The 26465-nt window shown below is 34.3% G+C and overlaps 1 protein-coding gene across 4 annotated transcripts in view; it reads right to left on the reverse strand.

Annotated features, from left to right (window-relative positions):
- Nubpl (NUBP iron-sulfur cluster assembly factor, mitochondrial) overlaps positions 1-26465 on the reverse strand; it is a 47548-nt gene that overhangs the window by 6716 nt on the left and 14367 nt on the right. For 2 of the 4 annotated variants that reach the window (XM_067098154.1, XM_067098153.1), the window contains exons 3-6: positions 26000-26125; positions 15666-15705; positions 14631-14815; positions 4299-4490 (exon numbers count right to left, since the gene is read on the reverse strand). In XM_067098154.1, coding sequence (XP_066954255.1) covers positions 4299-4490; positions 14631-14815; positions 15666-15705; positions 26000-26125 — 543 coding nt within the window. The remainder of the gene's footprint in view (positions 1-4298; positions 4491-14630; positions 14816-15665; positions 15706-25999; positions 26126-26465) is intronic. The other 2 variants (XM_067098155.1, XM_067098156.1) reach the window with 2 other exon arrangements.

Genomic DNA, 26465 nt, shown 5'->3' on the forward strand with positions numbered 1-26465 from the left:
TTTTAGCTTTTATCAGTTTTGAAATATTTCCATATAAATCACGATAAGTGCCAGATTTTCAACCTTTGGTCAACTTTAACTCGACCGAAATGGTCGAAAAACGCAATTGTAAGCTAAAATTCTTACATTCTAGTAATATTCAATCATGTACCTTCATTTTGCAACAAACTGGAAGTCTCTAGCACAATATTTCGATTTATGGTGAATTTTTGAAAAAAAAAAAACTTTTTCCTTACGTCCATGCAATCGGTAATGGCGAACATCTCAGAAATTCTTTTGTCACTTTGTCGTAATGTTTGCACCGTTTTATATTAGTCGTTACATAAAGTTTTATATATCAAAATGTGTGCAATTTCATATAGAATACAAGAGAAAATAACTCATGGTTGTATCTTTTAACAGTTTTGAAATATTTTCATATAAATCATGATAAGTGCCAAAATTTTCAACCTTTGGTCAACTTTAACTTTCGACCGAAATGATCGAAAAAACGCAATTGTAAGCTAAAACTCTTACATTCTAGTAATATTCAATCAATTACCTTCATTTTTGCAACAAACTGGAAGTCTAGCACAATATTTTGATTTATGGTGAATTAAAAAAAAAAAAAAAACTTTTTCCTTAAGTCCGCGCGGTAATTCGGCCAAACATCTCAGAAATTCTTTCGTCACTTTGTCGTAATGTTTGCACCGTTTTATTTTAGTCGTTACATAAAGTTTTATATATCAAAATGTGTGCAATTTCATGTAGAATACAACAGAAAATAACTCATGGTTGTATCTTTTATGTTTTGAAATATTTTCATATAAATCACGATAAATAAAAAATACTACCTTCGGTCAACTTTAACTCGACCGAAATGATCGAAAAACGCAATTGTAAGCTAAAACTCTTACATTCTAGTAATATTCAATCAATTACCTTCATTTTGCGACAAACGGGAAGTCTAGCACAATATTTTGATTTATGGTGAATTTAAAAAAAAAAACTTTTTCCTTAAGTCCGCGCAGTAATTCGGCCAAACATCTCAGAAATTCTTTCGTCACTTTGTCGTAATGTTTGCACCGTTTTATTTTAGTCGTTACATAAAGTTTTATATATGGAAATGTGTGCAATTTCATGTAGAATACAACAAAAAATAACTCATGGTTGTAGCTTTTATGTTTTGAAATATTTTCATATAAATCACGATAAATAGAAAAAATACTACTTTCGGTCAACTTTAACTCGACCGAAATGGTCGAAAACTGCAATTGTAAGCTAAAACACTTACAGTCTAGTAATATTCAATCAATTACCTTCATTTTGCAACAAACGGGAAATCTCTAGCACAATATTTCGATTTATGGTGAATTTTTGAAAAACTTTTTTTACGTCCTCGCGTTACGAATTCATGCACCATTTTGTGATAATATTTTCTCTGTGTTGCTTTGATCGGTTTACAGTTTGTTATATACCAAAATCATTGCGATTTAGTGTACTATACAAAAAAAAAATAACTCATTAGCTTTAACCGTTTTGCTCACAGCGCAATTTGTATACAATTATATATGAAATTTTTTTTTTTTGCGCTGTCATATATTTCAATATTCATATGTGATAATGATATTTTTTTTCATTTCTGATGGTTGCATACTAAACTTCAGGCAATGACAAAAAAAAGGAGCCAAAAACGAACTCTTAATCTTAAAAACTAAGCGTGCTGTAATTTTTTTTAAAAACTTTTTTCCGCTTCAGTGCTAACTCCCGAACGCCACCGGCATATGACAGACACTTTTGTAAATAAAGGCTCGGCGTTAGAGGGTTAAGGGCTTTGTCTGAAAGGTGTTATCATAAGAAGAGAGGTGATGCAACAGGTAGCTGATGTCGTAATGAGAAAGGTTTTGCCACCAGTCATGATACTACCACTACAAGGTAATAAAGCCCCTCTAAACTGGCCAGACAGTCTGATGTAAGACCCCTTACCCAGGGTATGGCACTCTTCCTTTGCCCAAGCATACACTGAATAGTCTGACATACTCATTACAAACACACTCTCTCTACACATTCAATAGCACTGAACATACTACACTATATCTTTGTCAAAATTCCTAGCCTGTAGGCTATAAAACTCAAAATGAGTTGATGGGTGGGTTGAGTTTGTCAGTAAAGGCATACATAACTTATTAAAAGATTACGGCAAAAAAATTGATGCGTTTTCAAAATGGCCTCTGTGGCATTTAAACTGTGTGTGAGTTTTATGAAGAATCTCCTGGGTAAGATAAAATTAAAGCAAGCTAATTACAAATGAGCACTGTAAATGTGGGAACAACATTATTAAACAGCAGGTGAAATGTGACATAGATTAAGCAAACTGGTCAAAGATGAAATGACTGAAGATACGATAAAAGTGAGCAAATCAATATAAGAATACTGACAAGTAAGATGATCTAAGGATAGATAATAGTGCATTTGTTTCAAGTTTACTCATTGCAGTCAGGAAGACCAGAAAAAAAGTATGAATTTGTAAAAGACTTTCAAATGCAGTGACAAGTACCACAGTCAGATGGGATACTGATGAGAGAGACCTAACTGATCACAAGGAAAGGACAGTGCTTGCTTTGAGGAATTTACAGGTATAATTTTACACGAATAAGGCTACTTGAGCATGCTATGAACATACTGGAAAATATGCTGGGGAAAAGTTGAGAAAAACTCTGGAAAATGATACCTATAAGTTTGGCTTGATGCCTAATAATCAATAACTGAAACAGTCTTTATAATGAGGCAACTACAGACTTTGTGCAGATGACCTCATGCTAACTGCAGAATATGGCAGAATGTCTAAAAGGTGGAAGGGTGGGATGGAGAGGAGAACAAAAAATGAACATATGCAACAAAGCATATAGTGGCTCAAAAAGGAAGAAAGGTGTGGATGTGAGCCCTGAAGTGAGTACCAAACTTAACAGATGGTATAATGAAAGGTGCTAAAGAGGTTTTCAGTGCTCAAAATGAATTAATGGAGGAAATGAGGGAGAGAGGAGTTAAAAACCACACTGCGATAAGCAAGCCCAGTCTAAAAAAGCGAGGTAAAGCCTTTGTGTTACCATGGTGATTCATTGGACTGTAAAGCAGGAAACAAGAGCTGGAGAAAGAGAATAGCTGCAGCATGGATGAAACGAAGATTGCTAAATTGTCGGTCAATATGACTGTCCTATTAGTAACAGCAGTAAAGACTTAGGACGGGTACACAAAGCCTATCATAATCATGCAGCAGACACAAGGATACTAACATGGAAAATGGAGATTTTGCACAGATGTCACCAATGAATGTCTAGTGGGAAGATAATACTGTATTATGAATGACAAATTATTGGAAGATGTGGTACCATGAAGCTGGGAAAAAAGATTAAGATTGTTTGGGGTTATGTAATGAAACAGGAAGAGGAACAGTTGGTCAGAAAAGCAGTTGATATGGAAAAAACAGGATGAGGACCTCCGGGAAGACAGTTAATCATGGAGAAACGGGATATATGACGACACAGATTGGAAGGAACTCATTTTATTATGTAAAAAGTGATGATGGTTAGTATGAATACCTAACTGCAAGGATAATGGAATGTCAGCTTTCATATAAGACTCAGTTCATGATTGAATGTCTGCACTGCATATAATTATGCTAAAGAAAAATAATATGTAAGCCCACACAATGAAAATGAAAGTAACAATGTAAACAAACATGAAATGGCAGCATATATAACTTGATTTTGGGATAAAGAAAAGAATTTATGCACTGAAAGAAAATGCCTAACTGTTTGGAAGAAGATTCAGCACTGGGTGACTGCTTCAAGACAAGTTTGATGTAAACTTAGCCCACAAAATTCAGTGAGACACTGAATTACATTTTTATTAATAAAAATATAAAATGAATGAACTATTCTGATGATTATTCAAATGATACTCATCATGAATAAAAAGGTTACAAACAGATTTCAAAACTAAAGCTCCAGTTATTGTAGTGTCTACTTTGCAGTGAGACCACAGAAACAAGTAAACCAAGGGCCATTTCCCCCACCACTATCCCACTGCTGGTTTTTGACCATTCGGAATGGTCTACATTCTCTCTTAACAGCAGTTGAAGCACATGTAAAATTCTGTATTTGGTTTCATATGATGTGTAGGGTACAAGCATGAAACACTTGTAACATTTTATCAACTCAAAGTCTTACATTTCAATTATACAGTACCAAACAGCATATACTGTATCCTAAAATAATTATTCTTAAACCTGAAATTAAGTGCAGTAATGCATTCCATACCTAGTTCAGTTGCCAAATTTTGAACGCCATGTTGACCAAAAATATGTTCCTGATGTCCACATTTTGGGCAGGTGAATATACTCATATTTTGAACCACACCAAGTACTGGTATATTTACTTTACGGAACATTTCAGCTCCACGGCGAGCATCTAGAAGAGCAATATCCTGTGGTGTAGAAACTATTACTGCACCTGCAATCAATAAATTAAATAAAAAAATATGTAAAACATGGCTGCAGTGTTTTTCGCAACTGCATCCTCTGATCTTTTTCCAAGTAAAAGACCCACGCCCTCCCACCCGAGATCCTTGACCCATTGCCACAGTTGGGGGCTTAGAGGATGGCAGCTAAGGAGCAATGTCCCAGTGCTTTGATGACACTAGACATCAAACCCTTGGAAGCCCTGCACCTCAGCTACTAACTTTTATAGTCAGACCTTTTTTTTTTTAGTTACAATTTTATTTTTCTTTCTCCTATCAAAATAGACTTTAAGATGAAGACTAAAATGATATGGATAATAGAAAATTCTGCTCTTGAAAGAAGGGTGAATTGGACAGCATACTCTCCACAGGTAAAACTAAAATGCCTAACTTGGCTAAGCAAGGGAAAACTTTTATGTCAAACCTTGCCACTGGTGCTGGGTCTGATCTCAACAGACAGACAACCTTAAGGCATTGAAGGTAAGATGTATACTCAGATTCCCAAAGCAGCTCCCTTTAAAAAGGTAGGAATATCACTTCTCCCCTGAACTGAGGGTAAACCCCATCCAGAATCACTTCTATTTCTTTCATACTATTAATAATGCTCTACAACCTTTAGCCTATTGCATGCCCTTGATTTTCCCTTTGGATTCTTCCAATCAAATAAAAAAAATAAGGAACTGAAATAATAATAAACCTTTCTGAGGTAACAGAAGAAAAACTAAATTCAGGCAAAATACAACTTTGGCCAATTTTGATTCTCTGTTTGGAAACCAGAACTTGTCAAGGTTCTTCATACTGTACTAGAAAGTAAAAAATTATACAGTCACCACCCTACTTACGAACATTCACAGATAACAAACAGAGCCACAAGTTCAAATTTTGCTCTGCATGCTTATTCAGCTAGTAAGAATTTTGGCAAAGAATACAAGAACGCAAAGAATAGAAGAACACAGAGAAGGAGAAGAACTCCTTCCCTGATTATTCCGAGTGCTCTTGTGATTAACTACTATGTATTCTTTTTACAATCATGAGAATACTCATTCATACTCGTAGAATATTCTAACTTATTTCGAGCTTCCTGATTTAACTTGTCAAAAGATGGCAGTGTGCACTGTTTACTTTATGAACTTCCAATGTCAGATGCTGCTCCTGCTAAATTTTCTCCCAAGCTCATAACTTCCAAAGCATGGAAAAAATATTAAATTTTGAATGTGGCATAAATTTAAATTTTATTTTCTTTTTTTATCTTTCTAGCATCCAAAGTAATTCTTTATATACTGCATGACTTAAAAATGCAGTAAAAATAGTATAATCTATGACTCCCGAGTTAACTCGAAAATGTAAACATCAAGAAAAATTATGTACTACATATTAAAAATCAACTTATGAACAAGTCAAGATATGAACGGCCATCTGGAATGTAACTTGTTCGTAAGTAGGGTGGTGGCTGTAATCATTATGCCTTGGAAACTATCAGCTAGACATTCAACAACTGAAATTACTATTAAACAAGGCAACTGCCAAAAATCAGTCTGAAAATTATCATACAATCCAATGTAGAGATAACTGAAAAACTAAAGTAATGAAACATGAAACAATGAATAGTATACAAGGAACAATAATATTGACCTATAAATAAGACAAACCAACTAAAAAAATGTCTTAATAGTAATGTGAAATCTATAATATTCCATGCGTAAAAATAAAGGAAACTATTTAAAAGTACCTAAAATAAAATTTGCCAGACAAGATCTTCTATTAAAAATTCAAGTGTCTCTCCCCCATGGCAGCTCTCTTTTTAAAGGGCCCACTGGACTGAGGAACCCATCCTTAATGAATCCTCTATTTTATGAATATGAATCCTCAAACTTCGACCTCTGGTGTGCCTTTGATTCTCCCTTTAGATTCTTCCAGTTAAGTAAGATAAAATAATAAAGTGAATTTTAACATTAAAACTTTTTAAGATAATAAAATGGAAAATTAAATTCTAACCTTGGCACATTTTGATTTTTTGTTTGGAAATGTGAACTGGTCAAGGTTCTTGATACTAGAAAGTGAAAACCAAATATCATTGCTAAGCTTTGAAAACTACCTATTAAATAGCTACTGAACAGCTGAAATGAACTTTAGACAGATATAAAACAAAACATAGTTGGTCAAAACAACTAATAAAAATCAGTCTGAAAGTTACTTTCAGATAATTCAAAATTTAAAGTAAAATGTGGCACAATGAATAATGTACAGAGAACAACCAAACTGCTCAGTAATGAAGGAGCAACTGAAGAAGTATTTTAACAGACTCACGAAAAATACAGCAATGTGCACGACTGAAATCTATAATAATTTTTGCAGGAAAAATAGAGAGATATCTTTTAAAATAGCAAAAATTGAATCTGAAAGACTACACTTTCCACTGAAAATTAAATTTTTGGTAAAAATACAAAAGTAAGGCATGCATACCTAAACCCTCACAATAGAAAAATTGTAGCTAGTATGGACACACAGCAAAAAAAACATACCTTAGTAATTCCATATGTGCATATTGTGGTTTAAATGATCACATAAAGTGGAATTATGATGACCTACTTGTATAAACTGTGGTTAGAATTACCAACAAAATCTAATGAGTAAGCCATTATATATCCAACACAGACCTAAACATACTTCAAGATAAAGCTGGAATATCCATAAGACACACTGAACTGTAACTGAAAATGTATAAAATGTAACACCAAAAATTAATCAAAATAATCATATACCATATACAATAAAACAAACAAACAATATACAAGATGAAAAAAATTATTAAACACAGATGGAAACAACAAAAGTTCAGAAAATTAACCAGAACATCCTGGAAGAATTAGAATAAAACCACAAAATATGTTTCTGGGATTTGGGATAAGAAAAGACCATAGAAAAGTGACTGTAATGAAACCAAATCATTTGTCAAACCAAAACAAAAAATAGAGATAAACAAAATTGGTCCACCATCAAAGGTAACAAACTAATCAACATAAGTCTCACCTCAAATTAAATATATACCAATATAAAAATAAATCACAGATCAAAATGAATAAGCAAGGGAGATGTAACGAACCCATCTTATTTATCTTACAAAAAAAAATCATAGAAAAACAAAATACAGATATAAAGGATGATGCATGCAGTTGTAATGCCTGCTTTGTTGAACTGCAATTAAAATGAGCATAACAAAAGAAAACAAAAGTATCAAATCATGAAAAACAATGCAAGTGTACCAACCTTTTTATACAGTATAAAGGAAAAGCACAAATGTTGTAAATGTCTACAAAAAATTCAAATGAAAGATCCCCAGAAAGAAACTAGTATGAACTGGTTTAAACCCAGGAATCCTCAACCAATCACACAAATCTAATTTCTTGAAAACAAAAATATAATTCCAGTTACAATAAGATGGGATGGTAAATCTATAGTGAATCTATTGTTCCGTGATCCAAACTGGGTAGGCATCAATATCTTTGTTTTTTACCTATGTGTTAAACAAGCTATGCATTTACTACCGTATTTTCTTTAACAAATTTATAATCATTTGTGGCTCAGAAATCTGTTTCCTGAAGAATGGCATAATGCCTTGATTATTCCCATCTCTAAACCAGCAGAAGAACCAAGCAATGTAAATAATTACAGACCAGTTGCCCCATAAGCAACTTGTTAGGGAAACGAGTAGAATGAGGTACAGATAGTCTGAAATGCCAAACACTTGCCATTACTACCTGGAAAACTAAATGTTCAAGCAAACAGTGAGGAATGGACTAAAGTCCTTGACTTTGCTTGGACCATACATGCTCTGGAGACTGTGAATGTCTTGAGCATGGCCGCAGTGCTGGTTCTATCTAAAAGTCTCCCAAATAAGGCTGGGAAGGTGAACTTTCCCCACCACCAGCACTAACCCGATTCATCGACCAGGCACACAAATGGCGCGAGGGTTAGGCAAACTCCTCTCAGCAACCCTAAGGAATCATGATGAGAAGAGTCACCTGGTTCACCTGCTTTCCTGTCTGTCCAATCGTGGACGGACTGAATGAGCAAACTTCCCTATCACCAGAGCTAACCTGATCTGTAGACAGTGCATGTATCACTGAAATCCTTCTCTGTGCAACCCCAAAGAGTCTCAGAGAGAAGAGTCATCTCATGCACCTGCCTCTCTGCGACCATACAATTGTGGTTGGGCAGAGTGAATGAGCTGCACAGCCCTGTCTTGGTGACCCTGAGTGCTAATGAAGATTGGAGAGATGAGACGGGAGCAAACCTTGGGTCTAAGCAAACAGGCACCGCTGCATCAACCCTACCTGAGTTACACTGATCACTACCAATGATCATGCAGCCCCACCCTCCCCTGAGCAGGGATAGCACACAGAAGCTTATCAAGACTTCTTAAGCTAGGACTTTGACCTTCCCTTCCTCCTGACCTGCTTAAAGACAAAGAAGGGAGCTAACAGCTCCCCTATTCTTCTCTCTGCTGGCATTCTTGCCCTACACACACTAGGACTGGTTGAGGCAGGAACTGAAGATTGAGCCACACACGTTGGAGGAATCTCCACAGGAAGATCCCCTTCTAATGCAGCATTTGACAAAGCTGAGATGGCCGTAACCATCAGGAACTACCACATGAGAAGGCTTGAGTATTAAGGCCTTTTTTCTTCCCGCTGCCAGGAAGCCAAACTTCCGCAGATATTTCCATGATAATGAAGCCTTACAAACACATGAAAAATCAATATCATTAGTATATAAGTAAGAGAAGAATACAGCTGCTGATGAAAACCATTCTTCAGAAGCTATGTCCACTGCACATCCCAGACAATACATATCTAACAATGTGAAGTCTATAACAGGAAATGCACTCGCCAAAAAAAGAATAACCACAGAGGGAATGTCAGTACATGAGGTAAACAATCTAAAAGGGTGGCTTTGTCCCTGCAAAGAGGGTGTTCATGATTTTTATTCCATCCAAATAAAAAAAAGGAAGCGAGGCAACAAAAGACATAATTAAATACCAAAGAATGGCAATGAGCAAATGCTAATCTACAAAACTCAATTTTTCAACCACCAGTCAGCACAGAGGAGTTCAACAAGTCTGTTGCCTACCACAGCGGAAATTAAAGTGAAAGATACTACACCACTCACACCTCCCCATCTCCACCTGTAAACCACCATGTTAACTACCTTGCTACCAAGTTTTGACTGGTTTCCAGCCCATGCTGAATGATACAAACAGTATATAAAAGGTGACGGCTTATATTTCCATATCAGTAACTGCTGTATGGATTTTGCTGAACCATTTATTTAGACTGTCTAATCATCTTCCAATTAAATGTTTTTGCTTTATCAATTCTGAGAGTGTATCATACCATCAAGAGTAATCTCTCGATTATCTGGATTAATAGAGTCAAGTCCCATCGGATAATGGCGACATTTATTTTTACATTCAGGAAGAGTGCAAAGGGAGAATCAAGGGCATGCAATAGGTCAGAGGATGTAGATTACTATTCATAGTACGAAGGAAATAAAAGTGATTCAGGATGGGTTCCCTCCATCCTGGAAGCCCTACAAGGGGAGGAGCAATACTGCTACCTTCAAAAAGGGTGTTGCCTTGGGAGACAACCTGAATAAAATACACTTCCCCTCAGTGCCTTTAGGTCATTTGCTATTGAGACCTCACACAGTACTAAGAGCAAGGACTGACAATATTTCCCCTTGCTTGGCCACACCAGTTGCACCAGTTTTTTGGGAGGGAGGCATGCTGTCCACTTCCAACCTTCATTTCAAGCACATAAGTTTTAGCTGTCAAAATCATTTTAGAGTCTTCATTGTAATCATCAAAGCACTGGCACACTGCCTCACAGCAGTCATCCTCAAGGCTCACAGGTCTGGGATTTGGGTATATAAAATTTCTAAAACTAATCATAATCCAAACATGGCAAAACAGATGGAAAATTAACCTGACAGTAATGGATTTAAAGACCAAGCCTAATAAACCTGATAGTAGCAAATTAAAACAGATCAACACTACTGCTGGAATATGGAATTCATCTTATCAAAAGGGATGGCACACACAAGTAATTCTGACTCATCTTAAAACTAGTCATTCTTGTCTGACCTAAGGATATTGTTGAATAGCCCCTATGACTTAACCCCTATATGTGTATTAAGTAAAGTAACACTAATTGTTAATAATGTTTTGTGGAAAATCAGTTAAAAAAATTTTGTTAGAATCTACATTTCCAGTTAACCCAATGGGCCCTGTGGGCTTTTTCCTTATAAATAGGGTTCATCTTCTGAATAACGATAATACAGTAATAATAATTATAAAATAGCATTAAATCTGTAATTTAATAAATAAAATAAAATTTGATCAATAAAGACATTGTTTGGGCCAGTCATGCGAGTTAAATAAATTAGATCAGTGCTGTAGTTAAATTACTCAATAATAATACAGTAATTCATATAAAAGTAGGGTAGTGTAGGCATGACCATCAAACTGTCAGTTAGTACATATCAATTTATTCTAGAAGAAAAAATTACCTAAAAAAAGGTCCTCACCGCCAATAAAATTATTGGTAATTTGCTCACGAGCACACTAACAATTACATAAACTAGTACAGTGCTCCCCCACTTTTATGCGGGGATAGGTTTCAGAACCCACCGCAGAAATGTCAAAAATGCGGAAATGCAACAGTCCCCTCTAAAAATGCTTATAACTGGCTTACAACTGCCAAGTACCCTGTACCGCTTAAACTAATGCTTATAACTGCCTATTTTAACAGTTCACTGCCTAATTTAATAGTTCTAACAAAAATATACCTTAAATTATCATACTAAAACAATTTAATATTTTAAATAAAAATACACCCCAAACCATCATCCCAAAATGCCCAAAGTCATCTTTCAGTCCCTCCTACAACTGTTATTCTAAGTATATACACCTTTAAAATGCTTATAACTGTCTATTTTAACAGTTCATCACCCAACTTACCAGTTCAAACAAAAATATACCTAAAACTATCATCCCAGAACAGCCCAATATCATTTCAAAGTCATCTTACAACATTAAGTACCCGCCTACAACTGCCACTTTTAAGTCTCCCCTATAATTAAGACACATTTTCTTTTGCCTAATGTAACTTTGTTCATCGTCTGCTGTACTGCTCATAATGTACGTACAATTTATTATATTTTGCTTTGTTGTAAGATGATACTGAAATGAGATTTACTGTACAGTACATATTTTACAGTACTACTGTATAGAGCATATCTAAAATACATGGGTGGTTTAGAATGATGGGACACGTTCCTCCAAAAAGAATGCTAGGTTTGTTACACACAAATACATTTATGATAAAAAAAAATTATTTACACGGTTTTACATTTAGTCCTCACCATCTCCCATAAATTTATAAAAAAATTCTTGTTCTCTCTCTCTCTCTCAGTATACATATCCTTTAATGAGAAAACACAGCACAATATCAGTAAAATGTTATTTCACTTACAAAGTCCACTTATGCAGGCAGTCCCCGAAAACCGCCAATGACCGAAAAACGGTGATAATAGCACTGATCCCTGGTTATTGGTGCCAATAAGCGGGGATCTGTGCCACTGGAGATTGGCGCGTATCAGTGCCAAAAATTCAGTTATCATCGCTAGACAAGTGCCATAAAACCTGATTGCCGACAACTGAGGCTGCTGATAACCAAGGACTGCCTGCACTGTATTGATCTAATCACCGTAAAAATATTTAAAATTTAAAATATTTAAAATGCCTCTAGTAGCAAATTCTCTGATGATGGATCTCAGTTCTCTCTATCAATCGATCGAATATCAGAACTGTACTGACATATCATTTAATGAAATATCAATTACTGTACCATAACCACAAAAAAACATGAAAATAAACAAATCCAGCAAGTTAACTACTAGATCGACATAAGTAGTGTTGGCATATTTTTTGCTTTGTCTGATTTTCTGTACCATATTTCATTACAAGTTTAATTGACTATGATTATCATACATATTATAACAGTACACACAAGAATGTTTCATCACTGTTGATGTCTGATCTCTAATCACCATAAAAATATTCAAAACCCAAATTTCATATGAAGGCAACACAAAATCAACATTCTGATTCTCCTTGCCAGCTTAGACCTTGATGTAAACAACTCTCTCTCTCTCAGTATGTGTATCCTTTAACGAAAAAGTGGCAAAATATCAATAAAACATTTCACTTACATAATCCATTTATAATGTGCTTAGACTTTGATGTAAACACCTCTCTCTCTCTCAGTATACACATCCTTTATAAAAGTGATAATTTTAGAGATACAGTCCATAGGAAAAATTCATGAATTGGTGAAAGTTCCCACAGAAAAGTGCAAGATATGTTCCACAAAAATCCACGAAAAATTAAGAGCATAAAAGTGGGGTAGTACTGTACTGTGTACAGGGCTTAGTGATTTTACTTCCCTACACTCTTCCTTCTCATTAAGATCTAGATTGTCAAAAACTTCCTACAGAAATGATATGGTTTACTATAATTATAGATATATATAGCTTGAACTGAGATTTTCATGACATACATGTCACTATAAGTTTTAAAAAAATTAGAAATATTGTTATAATTATGTCTAAATTAAATATACATGAATCAATCATTAGTCACATCACACATGGTAGTATTAATGAAGTGTTTCTCATTCACATGTCTGTCCCTGACATTTTAAAACATACAATATAAAAACATGTAAATACATACTGCCCTAAAATGGAAAACTGCGGTATCTGCAAAATTTTTGAAATTGAGATATACCACCTATTGGGTTCGTGAAACACTAATACACAAGTTACTGCACTTTCAGAATGGCACTTTCAGAATGATTCTTCAATGCTTTACTTAGGGGTCTCATTTGCAGTATCCGCAAAATCAGCAGTAAGGCAAGGGAAAACTGCAGTATCTAGCATTTTTCTCAGTTTTGTATTTGTGCAGATACTGCAGTCATCCATTTTAGGGCAGCACAGTTCCAGTACTGACATAGCTGCCTGTATTCTTGTGCTGATTATTGCACGAATGTTCTATTCCAAATGTTGTGTCTATTAAATGACCCCAGACCCACATATTGAAACTGATTCTCCCTGTGCAATGACCTAGTCTTGGTTTGGAGAATGTTCCTTTCCTTCTAACAGCAATCTGCAGAACTCTCCTTCAGTTTTTCCTAAGTCCAGTAACCTTCCTTCCATTTCCAGGATCCGATCCAACTTTTCTTCAGTCCCCCACTTCTCTCTATTTCTTCAAAGCCATGCAAGTTATTTACCTAATTTAAACTGAAATGCCAGCTCTCAAGTACGAAGATGCATGAACTGAATAAAATAGCCACACAAATGGAGAAATGAAAATAGAAAAGCAGACTGATATGTGATTACATTGAAAGAGTGAGCCAATATCCAGTGAAATGTGGACTCCATCACAAAATGGAAAATTCTCAATCAATTTGTATTCTTCATAACTAATAAACCTGAGGTCTTTACGTAATGGGATTTTCTCAAGTGCTTAGCTGGAGTCCAGTTAAAAATAGCATAAGGTTTTGGTGGTAATGGGAGATAGCCAAGGTAGGCAGAGCCTGACCTGGATTTCCCCCCTAGATGATGCTGTGCCACTTCAGTTCTCTCTTTAACCGTCTTCTTGCAAGACATGTGCTTCCCTTTTCTCGACAAGAAGCCAATCTTTAATGCACTTCTGTCCTTTTTAACTACCTCCAACCAATGATAAATGATCTGCCAGTTAAAGGCATATATAAAATAAGAATTTGCACTTGCGTACAAAGGCAAGTTTTCTTTTACCAAGCTGTCTGAATCTGAATAACAAAGAAAATTTGCTAAAATATTGTTATATATCAAAGAAAATCAGAAAAAAATACTGTTTTTCAACCTTTCATCATCAATAAAGGACAAGAGGAAACATCTATTTTGCCAATATTTGTAAACTAAAAAATCTATAAACTCACAAAGACTGAGACCAGGATGACTTGTTATAAGATTTCCACCCGATCAAACAAAATAAACTATAATTTATGAGGAGGAATAAAAAATAACCTTACCAGTAACTTCAACTAACTGAGATATGGAAAGCTGTGTGTCACCAGTTCCCGGAGGCAAGTCAAGAACAAGATGGGAAAGTTCTCCCCAATCAGTACGAAGTAATAGTCTCTGCACAGCAGACATTACCATAGGACCACGCCATACAATCGCTGCCTTCTCCTCAACAAGAAAACCCATTGACATGCTGCAATAAATAAAAAGGTTGAATGGGATTAGTTACTCCCATTCATACTTTCACTGAACAAATACTTCAAAGCTAATAAAAATTATATCTATTCAACAGACTATCAAGCCTTCACAATAACTGGATTCACATGGCACTGGTATATCAATAAACAGAAGAAACACTGGAAAAACAGAGGAAAAGTTATAATTCTAAATGAAGACTTTCAAACATAATATTCATTTAAGTACTGAAAGACAAAAATGTCTGAAACACCTTTTAATGAGTACACTACATACCAATATTGCTATGCCAAATATAAAGTGCAGCCTTCCAAAATTTCACATCAGTGATCATTTTGTATATTTTATCATTGAAATAAATGCAACCATACAAAAAAAAAACTTTTTGAAAGCTAAGGCTTTTAGCTCAGTGGTCTGGTTAAACTATTTTCTTACAACTAATTGGTATTCTTTCAATATACAATACAGTGATGGATACAGATAAATTTCTTATGAAACATAAGATGAAGCGGACATAGTGATAAGCTTTCACTTAAGAGCACATTTCATTAATATGGTTCTTGATGCAATACTGTAATGAATTTTATTATGGCTTACTTCTGATAATCAAAATACCACTAACCTGAACTATTTTCCAAGGGGTTCTAAAGTTATAGCAGGTATTGATGATAGATTAAATTTATTTTTAATAAACTAAACTCTTGTACCTTCAAGGGGTTCTAAAATTAGTAGGTACTGATAAGCTGCATTTATTTTTAATAAACCAACTCTTGTAACTCCAAACTACTACATACAGTAATAAAAAAATATTCAATTCTACATCAACAGTACAAGATTACTCTACTCACCATTTAATATTGTAATTTGTTAGGGGAATCATATAATCATCTGAAAATACAAAATTGAAAATTGTAACTATTAATAATCAATAAATTAACCAAAACTTACTAAAACTTACTGCCTGATAGGCATTACATACTTCAAACACATGAAACGCAATCATTTTTATTAAAAATACATACCTTTTAAGGCATTACATATTTCAAACATATGAAACTCAATAATTTTTGTTAAAAATACACATCTTTTAGGAAATTACATCAGAATTATGAAATTTAATAATTTTTGTTTTAATAACTTTTTGGCATCACATACCCTTATGTTGAAACTCTATCATTTTTGTCATAAATACAAACATTTTATTTTACTTATAAGAAGCATTATAATCTGCAGAAAAATATGATAGCCAAGATACAGGGTTGTTCTAGTCTGCATAAAACTAAAAAAAACTACATTAAGTATGCATTTCCACTGTGAACAACCTTCTCATTTTACTTACCTGAGTTTATAATTAAGATACAAAATGACTTAATAGCTCTTCAGCTGTCTGACTATATAGTGATTGAATAAGTTGGTTATGGAACGAGGAAATATAGAAAGACCAATGACATGCCCTGGGATCTGATATTATTATTAAAGTAGTTTAACCAGACCACTGAGCTGACTTTCAGCTCTCATAGGGCTGGCCTGAAGGATTAGATTAAAATACCAGGTCTACAGTAGGCTTGAGGCCAAGCACTAGGACCCAATAGGTCATTCAGTACAAGGGTGAACAAATTAAAATGAAATTAAAAACTGCACATAGGCACATGCTCTCATACTGGAACACATACATACAATCAATACATTTACTCATGCTTCCTTACATACACACTAAAAACGTATATTAAAATTCAGAATATAAGTTTAGTAATATTTTACAATTTTGCTTATTTTTTAATTTGACAAATGCTATAAGTTTTATGCTTTTATTATTTACTTATTTTTATATCTTATTAATTAAATCACAGTTCCTCATGAACATCAAAATTGGAACAACTGAAAATATAAAAGATTGTCAAAATTTCCTCCATTGATTATTTCCAAAAGTTGACAGTCACTGTTGGTCATACTTTGGACTCTCACATAACAAATGTCTGACCATTATTATCACCCTGCACTCCGAGTCCATGTGTCAGACGAGTATGGCCTATTCTGAGACGTGTTGGAATTACTTTTGCTTGTCTCTCTCTCTGATATGATGAACTCCATTTTTTAACATTAGGTTTTATTTGTTTCAATTTATTATTTTCAGGTTCTTCATTCCATATATATTGCCATTTATTTATGATACCCATTTTTATGGTGTTACATACTCAGGAACTGGGATATTCACATCTGATCTTGTCATGTGGGTTGATTCTTTGGCTGCTTTGTCTGGCTCTTCATTTCCTTTGATCCCCACATGGGCAGGGATCCAACATATTTCTGAATTTTTTCCATTATTATATGTTATAGAGAAATAATTTAATTTGTTGTACTACATTATTTTTTGATTTGTAACTCTGAATAGCTTCTATAGCGCTTCTCAAGTCACTAAAAATCACAAAATTATTAAATGATGTTTCTTTAATTATTTTTATAACTGATACAATTCCATACAATTCTGCTGTGAATACTCAAGCATTATTAGGAAAAGAGAACTGATAAGTTTTGTCTTGGGACACTGCAGCATATCCCACTCTGCGTTCTGATTTAGATCCACCTGTATATATTGCGTAACATGAACCTTTTCGGCTTATATGCTCTATTGTATGTTGTCTATGGGGTTCTGGTGTATATGAGTAACTTTTTGATAAATACATCAGGTGTGTACAAATTCTCAATTTACTCACTGTCCAGGGATGAGGTGATTTACTATTAAAGGCACTTGTATATTTATACTTAGTGACTCAAACAATCTTCTAGCTCTAATTGGGAAAGGTGGTGGATGGTTATTTATAAATACATCTCTTATTTCAAATAATTTTTTTGCTGGAGAATCACTTGTCCGAATTCTTAAGAGCACTTTTCATTGTTACTAGCTCTCTATGGAGAGAGAGAGGTAGTTCACCACATTCTACTTGTAAATATGATTTTGGTGATGATCTAAAGGCTCCTGAGCATATTCTAAGGCCTTCACTGCAAACAGGGTCTAACCTTTTCAGCGCTGCATCCGATGCTGAGCCATATACTACACCCCCATAATCAATGATAGACAGAACTGTTGCTTTATACAATACAGTAAGGCTATGTCTATCGGCTCCCTAAGTAGTGTTCGACAGTGTTTTAATTAGATTTAATGCTCTTTTACATTTTGATTTTATGTATGTTCTGTGGGCTTTCCAGTTCAAGCGAGTACTGTATTGAATATTAATCCCAAAAATTTTGCTATTTGGCCAATTGGTATACTATGGTTTCTGATTTTTAAGTCTATTTCTTCACCTTTTTTCCACTTTTTATTTTTATAAAACATGATTACTTGAGTTTTATCAATGGAAAATTTAAAGCCTACAGATGAGGCCCATTCATCTATTTTTACTATGCTTTTATTAATGACTCATTTTGCATGTTTTATTTGAGATGCTGAATAAAATATGGCAAAATCATCCACATGCAGGTTACTTTTAATGCCAACAGGTAGATTATTACTGATATCATTAATTGCTAAAGTAAACAGTTAGCCACTAAGGATGCTTCCCTGTGGGACACCATTTTCAAGTGGAAATGTTCTAGTCAGAACATCATCAGTTCTCACCTGGAAACTGTGATTTGTCAAAAAGTTTTGTATAAACCTAGGTAAATGTCCACAGATATTGTTGTTTTGTAAAGTTTTTAATGTAGCATACCTCTGTATCGTACGCTTTTTCCGTGTCAAAAAAGACAGCTACAGTAATTTGTTTTCATTCAAAACCTCTACGTATATGGTCTTCTAAGTTAGAGAGAGAATCTATTGTAGATCTGTTACACTGTGACCCGAACTGAGTGGGAGTTAAAATTTTATTTTCTCGAATGTGCCGTGTTAGTCGAGCATTTACCATTTTCTCTAACAATTTGCATAAGCAGCTTGTTAAAGAAATTGGTCTGTAATTGTTTACATTACTGGGACCCTTTCCAGGTTTGGAATTATTATAGCTTTACGCCATTCATCTGGAAATAAATTTCAAAGCTATAAATGATTATAAAACTCTAATAAGTACCTTTGCTAAAGGTGCTACGCGGTAGATCATCTCAAAACAAATATTGTCCCCTCCAGGAGCAGATTTATTGCTGTTCGAGAGAGCACACTCCAACTTTGACATATTAAATTTTCTATTATAATATATATCTTCTATTGTTTGAAAATTTATTGTTATTAATTCTATTTTATTTTTCTTTGTGCGGAAGTGTTCATTTAAATTTTTATCACAACTTACAGTTGTTAAGTTTTCTCCTATTACATAGTATTATTTATTTCTTTTGGAGTAAGTGTTCTTTTCCCATCTTTTAATATGGAATGTCTAGGTGGTTTAACTTGGGTACCATTTATCTTCCTGAATTTTTCCCATATTTTTTGTATGGGAGTATTATTAGAGAGATCTGATATGTATTTCCTCCATGAAATGATTCTTCCTTGAATTACTTCTTTTTTAAATTTTGCAGATATTTTGTTGTATAGAGGTTTTATTGTATCAATTTCTATTAACCCTTAAACGCCGAGCCTCTACTTACAAAAACGTCTCCCGCATGCTGGCGGCGTTCGGTGAGTTAGCGCCGAAGCGGAAAAAAAGTTTTTTTCAAAAAATCCCAGCACGCTTAGTTTTTAAGATTAAGAGTTCATTTTTGGCTCATTTTTTTTTGTCATTGCCTGAGGTTTAGTATGCAACCATCAGAAATGGGAAAAAATATCATTATCATATATAAATATTGAAATATATGACAGCGCAAAAAAAATTTGTCATATATAATTTTATACAAATCAGGCTGTGAGCAAAACGGTTAAAGCTAACGGGTTATTTTGTTTTTCTTTGTATTGTACACTAAATTGCGATGATTTTGGTATATAACAAATTGTAAAACGATCAAAGCAACACAGAGAAAATATTATCACAAAATGATGCATGAATTCGTAACGCTCGGACGTAAAAAAATGTTTTTTCAAAAATTCACCATAAATCGAAATATTGTGCTAGAGACTTCCTGTTTGTTGAAAAATGAAGCTAATTGATTGAATATTACTAGACTGTAAGTGTTTTAGCTTACAATTGCAGTTTTCGATCATTTCGGTCGAGTTAAAGTTGACCGAAAGTCGAATTTTTTCTATTTATCGTGATTTATATGAAAATATTTCAACACTGATAAAAGCTACAACCATGAGTTATTTTCTGTTGTATTGTACATGAAATTGCGCACATTTTCATATATAAAACTTTATGTAACGACTAATATAAAACTGTGCAAATATTACGACAACGTGACGAAAGAATTTCTGAGATGTTCGGCCGAGTTACAGCGCAAGCAGACGTAAGGAAAATGTTTTTTCAAAAATTCACCATAAATCGAAATATTGTGCTAGAGACTTCCAATTTATTGCAAAATGAAGGTAAACGATTGATTATTACTAGAATGTAAGAGTTTTAGCTTACAATTGCGTTTTTTGACGATTTCGGTCGAGTTAAAGTTGACCGAAGGTTGAAATTTTGGCAGTTATCGTGATTTAGGTGAAAATATTTCAAAACTGATAAAGGCTACAACCATGAGCTATTTTCTGTTGTATTCTACATGAAATTGTGCACATTTTCATAAATAAAAGTTTATGTAACGACTAATGTAAAACGATGCAAACATTACGACAACGTGACGAAAGAATTTCTGAGATGTTCTGCCGAGTTACAGCGCGCAGATGTAAGGAAAAAGTTTTTTTTTTTTTAGAAATTCACCATAAATCGAAATATTGTGCTAGAGACTTCCAGTTTCTTGCAAAATGAAGGTACATGATTGAATATTACTAGAATGTAAGAGTTTTAGCTTATAATTGCGTTTTTTTACCATTTCGGTCGAGTTAAAGTTGACCGAAAGTTGAAATTTTGGCAGTTATCGTGATTTATATGAAAATATTTCAAAACTGATAAAAGCTACAACCATGAGTTATTTTCTGTTGCATTCTACATGAAATTGCGCACATTTCCATAGATTAAACTTTATGTAACGACTAATATAAAATGGCGCAAACATTACGACGTGACGAAAGAATTTCTGGCGCGGACGTAAGGAAAAAGTTTTTTCAAAAATTCACCATAAATCGAAATATTGTGCTAGAGACTTCCAATTGGTTGCAAAATGAAGGTAAATGATTGAATATTACTAGAATGTAAGAGTTTTAGCTTACAATTGCGTTTTTTTACCATTTTGGTCGAGTCAAAGTTGACCGAAGGTTGAAATTTTGGCACTTAACGTGGTTTATATTTTGCTGTATTTTACATGAAACTGCGCACATTTTCATATAAAAAACTTTATGTAACGGCTAATATAGAACAGTGCAAAAATTACGACAAAATGACGAAAGAATTTCTGAAATTTTCGGCCGAGTTACAGCGGGCGTAAGAAAAAAGTTTTTTTTTTTCAAAAATTCACCATAAATCGAAATATTGTGCTAGAGACTTCCAATTTGTTGCAAAATGAAGGTACATGATTGAATATTACTAGAATGTAAGAGTTTTAGCTTACAATTGGGTTTTTCGACCATTTCGGTCGAGTCAAAGTTGACCGAAGGTTGAAATTTTTTGTAGTCTACGTACGGTACGTCCACTTGGCACCCAACAGACAATTTTAGTCGACGTATGATACATCCAGTAGGCGTTTAAGGGTTAATAATATACAGTCATTTTTTGTAAAGTTCCTTCCAATATCGGTAGTTTTATTTATTTTACTGAACTTTCTATTCTAATTATCTAATCGTCTCCCTACTGGGTGTTTTATATTTATTAACTCTGTTAGCTTATTGGACCACCATGGAACTTTGTTTTTGTTGGATGGGGTTTTGAGTTTGGTATTGTTTTATCAGCCACATTTTTAATGAAATCAACAAGAAATTTATTAGTTTCATTATGGTCTTTTAAATATTCAAATGGTGGGATTTTTCTAGTGAGCATTTCATATTGCTCCCAATCTGCTTTATAAATGTTATAGTTCTGCAATGTGGAAATTAATATTGGGAAATGATCACTGGTGTGCAAGTCACCAACTGTATTCCAATCTAATCTGTCAACTATATCTGTTGTACAGAGAGTTAAGTCTACTGAGGAAAATGTTCCATGTGTTTCTGAAAAATATGCGCTAATTTCGTCATCATTTATACAGCACATGTTGTTTGAATCCATGAACTCTTCTATTTTACTCCCTGTTCTATTTGAGTTTGTACAATTACAGTCCCATATTGGGTTGTGAGCATTAAAATCACCTACTATTAATGTAGGTTCCTTGGTATTGTTAAGTAAATCTTTAAGTTTATCAATGTCGTAATTTTTATTAGAATGGTCATATAAATCATAAATTACATAATTATCGTTTTTTATTTGCATTTTATTACTTGATGTTTGCAAGTCAGTAAAGTTTACAGGTACTCTGTCATAACATACTCTATTATGTACATTTATAGTGGTACCTAAATTTCCTTCTTCCTCTCTACGTGTAGATACTAAGGCATATTTACCTATTGTTGATATTGTTTTGTTAACATGTTGTAAATATAATATTATTGGTTCATATTCCCTCAGTAATCGTTGCATTTCTCCTAAATGTAATCTGGTCTGTAGACCATTTACGTTCCATTGTATAATATAATTATTGAAAATATTACGTTAAGTGTGTTCAAGTGTTATTTTCTTTTTGTGGATCATGAATTTGCATTTCTCCTAAAATTTTATTTACGATATTTATTTGTTTTTCTTTATAAGATATTAGGTGTCCAATGCACATACAGCCCTTTTCGTGAGTGTCCAAATTAGTAGTTTCTTTATTCCTGTATCTTATAAAATTTTGTATAGTGTTTGTTAAACTTGTCTTTTGCTACGCTTTTGTTTTTGTTGCACAGTTCAGTGAAACATTCATTACTTCCACATGTGTTTTCATTTGTCGTTTTTTCGTTTACTCTTGTTGCACCAATTATCGGTGATGGAGTAATCTCTTCTCCCATCACATAATCATTCTTGTCAATGGTGTGTTCCTCTACTATTTCTTTGATGTTCTGGGTACGTTTCCATTGGTTTTATTATTATTTTAGAAGACAAAGGTATATTCTCATAATTTTTCGGTTTATGTTCTTTCTTCAGGTCTCCTGTCTTTAGTTTAATGGACATATCTCTAATAATGGTCGGTTTTTTGTTGGTCTTGGGTGGAGTTCTCTCCAAAGGCCTCTTTTTTTCTTTAGCTTCTAATTCATCATAACTTTCTTCTAATATTTCTGTGGTGCTTCAAATTTTATTTTTGCTATTCTCAGTGTTTTTCCATTATTTTGTCTACTGGTTGTAATATATTTCACAATCCTGCACACTGTTGTACCTTTTTTTAAGGGAATCTAGCAATAAATTCTTTTCTATTGGTTCTTCATCATTATCAGGGAGTACCATGGTACCCTGTATACTGTTCATATTGTCATGTTTTTTTATATGTACCTTTATATTATCAATATTTTTTATAGTCAAATAATTTTCTAATTTTTTGTTGTGGTTTCTATCAACCACATCTGATCTTTTATTTGCCTGAATGACATTTCAGTAGTTGAATGTCGATTCAACAGAAAGTTTTCTAATTTCAATGCAGATATTTTCTTCTCAGTTTCTAAGGTCAGGAATCTTGACCAACTTCCACTCCCAAAGAGGGAGTCAAAGTGAGTGAAGGTTGGGTTAAGATATATATGTTTTTTCAGTTTGCTTTGTACTGGAGTATAGGGTTCCAGTGTAATTACATTAGGATTTTTATTTGACTTTTCCAGAGAAAGGTTGTCAGAGGAAGTTCCAGCAGTTGTCAATTGTGCTGAGTCATTGCCATCAAAGGGTCCAGGGGTACTTAAATCCTTATGGTCACTATTCATAAAGACTGGAGACGAAAATAAAAAAATAAAAAAATATAAAAAATAAAAAATAAAACCTGAAAACCTTAAAAAGATACCATCAGCCTTTCATGGAGTTTATTCTTCTACCAATGGCACAAGTGAAAACCGACTCCCAAATGTCTGCATTCCTACCCTACCCCACAGGGGATGACAAAACATGATTATAGTGGCCCAAGTGTAAGCCAAACCCACTTGCTAGGACTGAAGGTATTACGAGAATACTATCATCCCCACTCTAATCATGTTATGGGCAAACTGGATAGAATGCCGAGAGTTCTATCCTCAGAACCAGACCCACCTGGAATCTGTGGTCCAGCCCTAAAGAATAGTTCCGCCTGTGAGCTATCAATGTGATAATTTTCAGGTCTGAACATTATTGGGCAGTTGATGGTCCTACCACATTTCTCACTATTTAGCTTCGGATATAAACCAATTCCCAGCTATGATATCTTTTCCTATTAATCAGGTCCAATAAATTTTAGTTAAAGTGGAAAATTCCATAAAAATTAATCCAAATAAATATAAAATGGTATATGGGACTCTTGGACTCAAACCCAGGAACAAATTCCTGGGGTTCAGGAGCCCCCTTACCACATCAAGGTGGTCCCACATTGAGGGGGGGTCTGGGATCTGACTTCAAGTATATGTTTGCCCGACGCAGTAAAACATAACTTGTGAGGATACAATTTAGTACACATTCATGTTGAATAAAAGGTGGCTATGGTGGCTAAGTTAGCAGTGAAGTGTTTTAATAAGCAGTAAGGGAAGTGTGAGAAGAAGGTAAGTGATGATGGAACTGTTAATTACCTAAATGCAACTACAAGTCAAGGAAATGATGAATGACATCCTTAAATATTAAACACAGTAAAAGTTTACCAACATCTCCAACATTTGAGCAACAGGCATATTCCTTTTAAACAGGACTTACACAATAATCAATACCTCATGGGGTAAGGGCAAAATCCTGATCTCACCCTCAGTCATGATCTAAGGATCACTTCCCTCAGCTAATAAGAGATGGCATTCTTGACAGAGCTCATCATTTTGATGGTAATAATGAGAAAAATTTTTTTTGTAGCTTCCTGTTAGCCCCCAGCTGAATTCCTCTCTTGCTACCTTGCTGCAATTTTCACATCTCACTCATAAACAAATTCATCCTTGATCAAGGCATGTAAACACTGGATAGAATGAAAAAAAATTTTAACCGAGACATTTACTCCACAGGTATGTCTGTCATCTGATACTTTGAAAATGGAGCATTTCATCAAAATCTGATATAGTTTTGTGCTTAAGAGGGTCCGTTCATATTTGACATCTAGCTACCAGTATGTTCACTTTAGACTTGGCAACAGGAGCATAGCGTGACATGAATTTCATCTCGCTTAAATTTTACGTGTGACGTGGCATGCCACTGAACCTCACCTTTCTTTATAACTCCAAGAGCAGGCAGGTTCATGTTCAAGGCTCTTAGGTCAATGAAAATATGAAAATCATAGAAATGCACTTACTTGTATAGTATATTTTACACATTATAAATATCTATAACAAGAAAAATTTAAGTGTGTGGCACCACCAAAGAAAGTCAAACAAAATAAGTGAGATGTGGCAGAAATGAGGATGCTCAGATGGATGAGTGGAGTGACAAGGAGGGGATAATAAATTAATACATCACAGATCAGCTAGTCACAGAAGTGCCCATTCTGCCCAAGAAAGCCAAGGGGTTAAGACTGATATAGTCTGGCTACCTGATGAGGAGGGAAGAGATGAATGACATGTTGTAGGGGAGAACATGGAAACGGAAGTGCTATGAACACACAGGAAGAGAAGAGAAGAGAAGAGACTGCATTCAAGAAGACTCAAGAGATGAAAGAATAAACAAACAAGACAGAAACAGCTGAAAAAGGCTCATTTAAAACAACATTTTTACGCTGTGATGAAGAAAAAATGAAAGCGAGGTTGGGTGGAAGCTCAAGCAGAACTCACACCCAAGACTAGGAATGACCATGATCAAGTCCAAAGTTGGAGAACACAGGCTATAAAATTAGTAACTGGTGCAATGTAACCAAAATGATACCAAAGGCAATGCCTCATGAATGCAAAGCATCACAAATCTCCAACCATTTAAAGTAAACATAAGTGAATGAGGGATGCTGAGTGTCCCAAACTATTCAACAGTGATTAATCTCTTTTATGACAACATACAATATTAAAGTCATCCCTAAGTTTACTCACTTTTGGTTAATGCTGGAGATCCTGATAAATTCATCATACGAGGAATAGAAGGCCCAAACACATCCATATCCAGCAACCCTACTTTGTTTTGACTTTCCACCTCTGAGAGTGCTAGTGCCAAATTTACTGAGGGGGGGGAAAAATAATATATAAATACTGAAGTTTAAGTAAATTATAATTACATGTATCAACTGAAAGAAACATGTCCTTATCACATAACTTATATATGTACAGAGTACTCCCAAACGATGCACAAAATAACCATACAATGTTTTATAGTTTCACCTTCAGGGGCTTCCTTCAGTCATGTTACTGCCAATAGTACCCACTCCTAGCCATCGTGTCTAAGCACCTTTATTACCACAGCTAGGTTGCATAATAGAAGATATTCACTGTTAAATGAAGAAACCAAATAATGAGAAATCCATTACTGTGAGATTATATTTTATAGTTAACTGTAATCTTT

Source organism: Macrobrachium rosenbergii, chromosome 54, assembly GCF_040412425.1.
Source record: "Macrobrachium rosenbergii isolate ZJJX-2024 chromosome 54, ASM4041242v1, whole genome shotgun sequence".
Lineage (NCBI taxonomy): Eukaryota > Metazoa > Arthropoda > Malacostraca > Decapoda > Palaemonidae > Macrobrachium > Macrobrachium rosenbergii.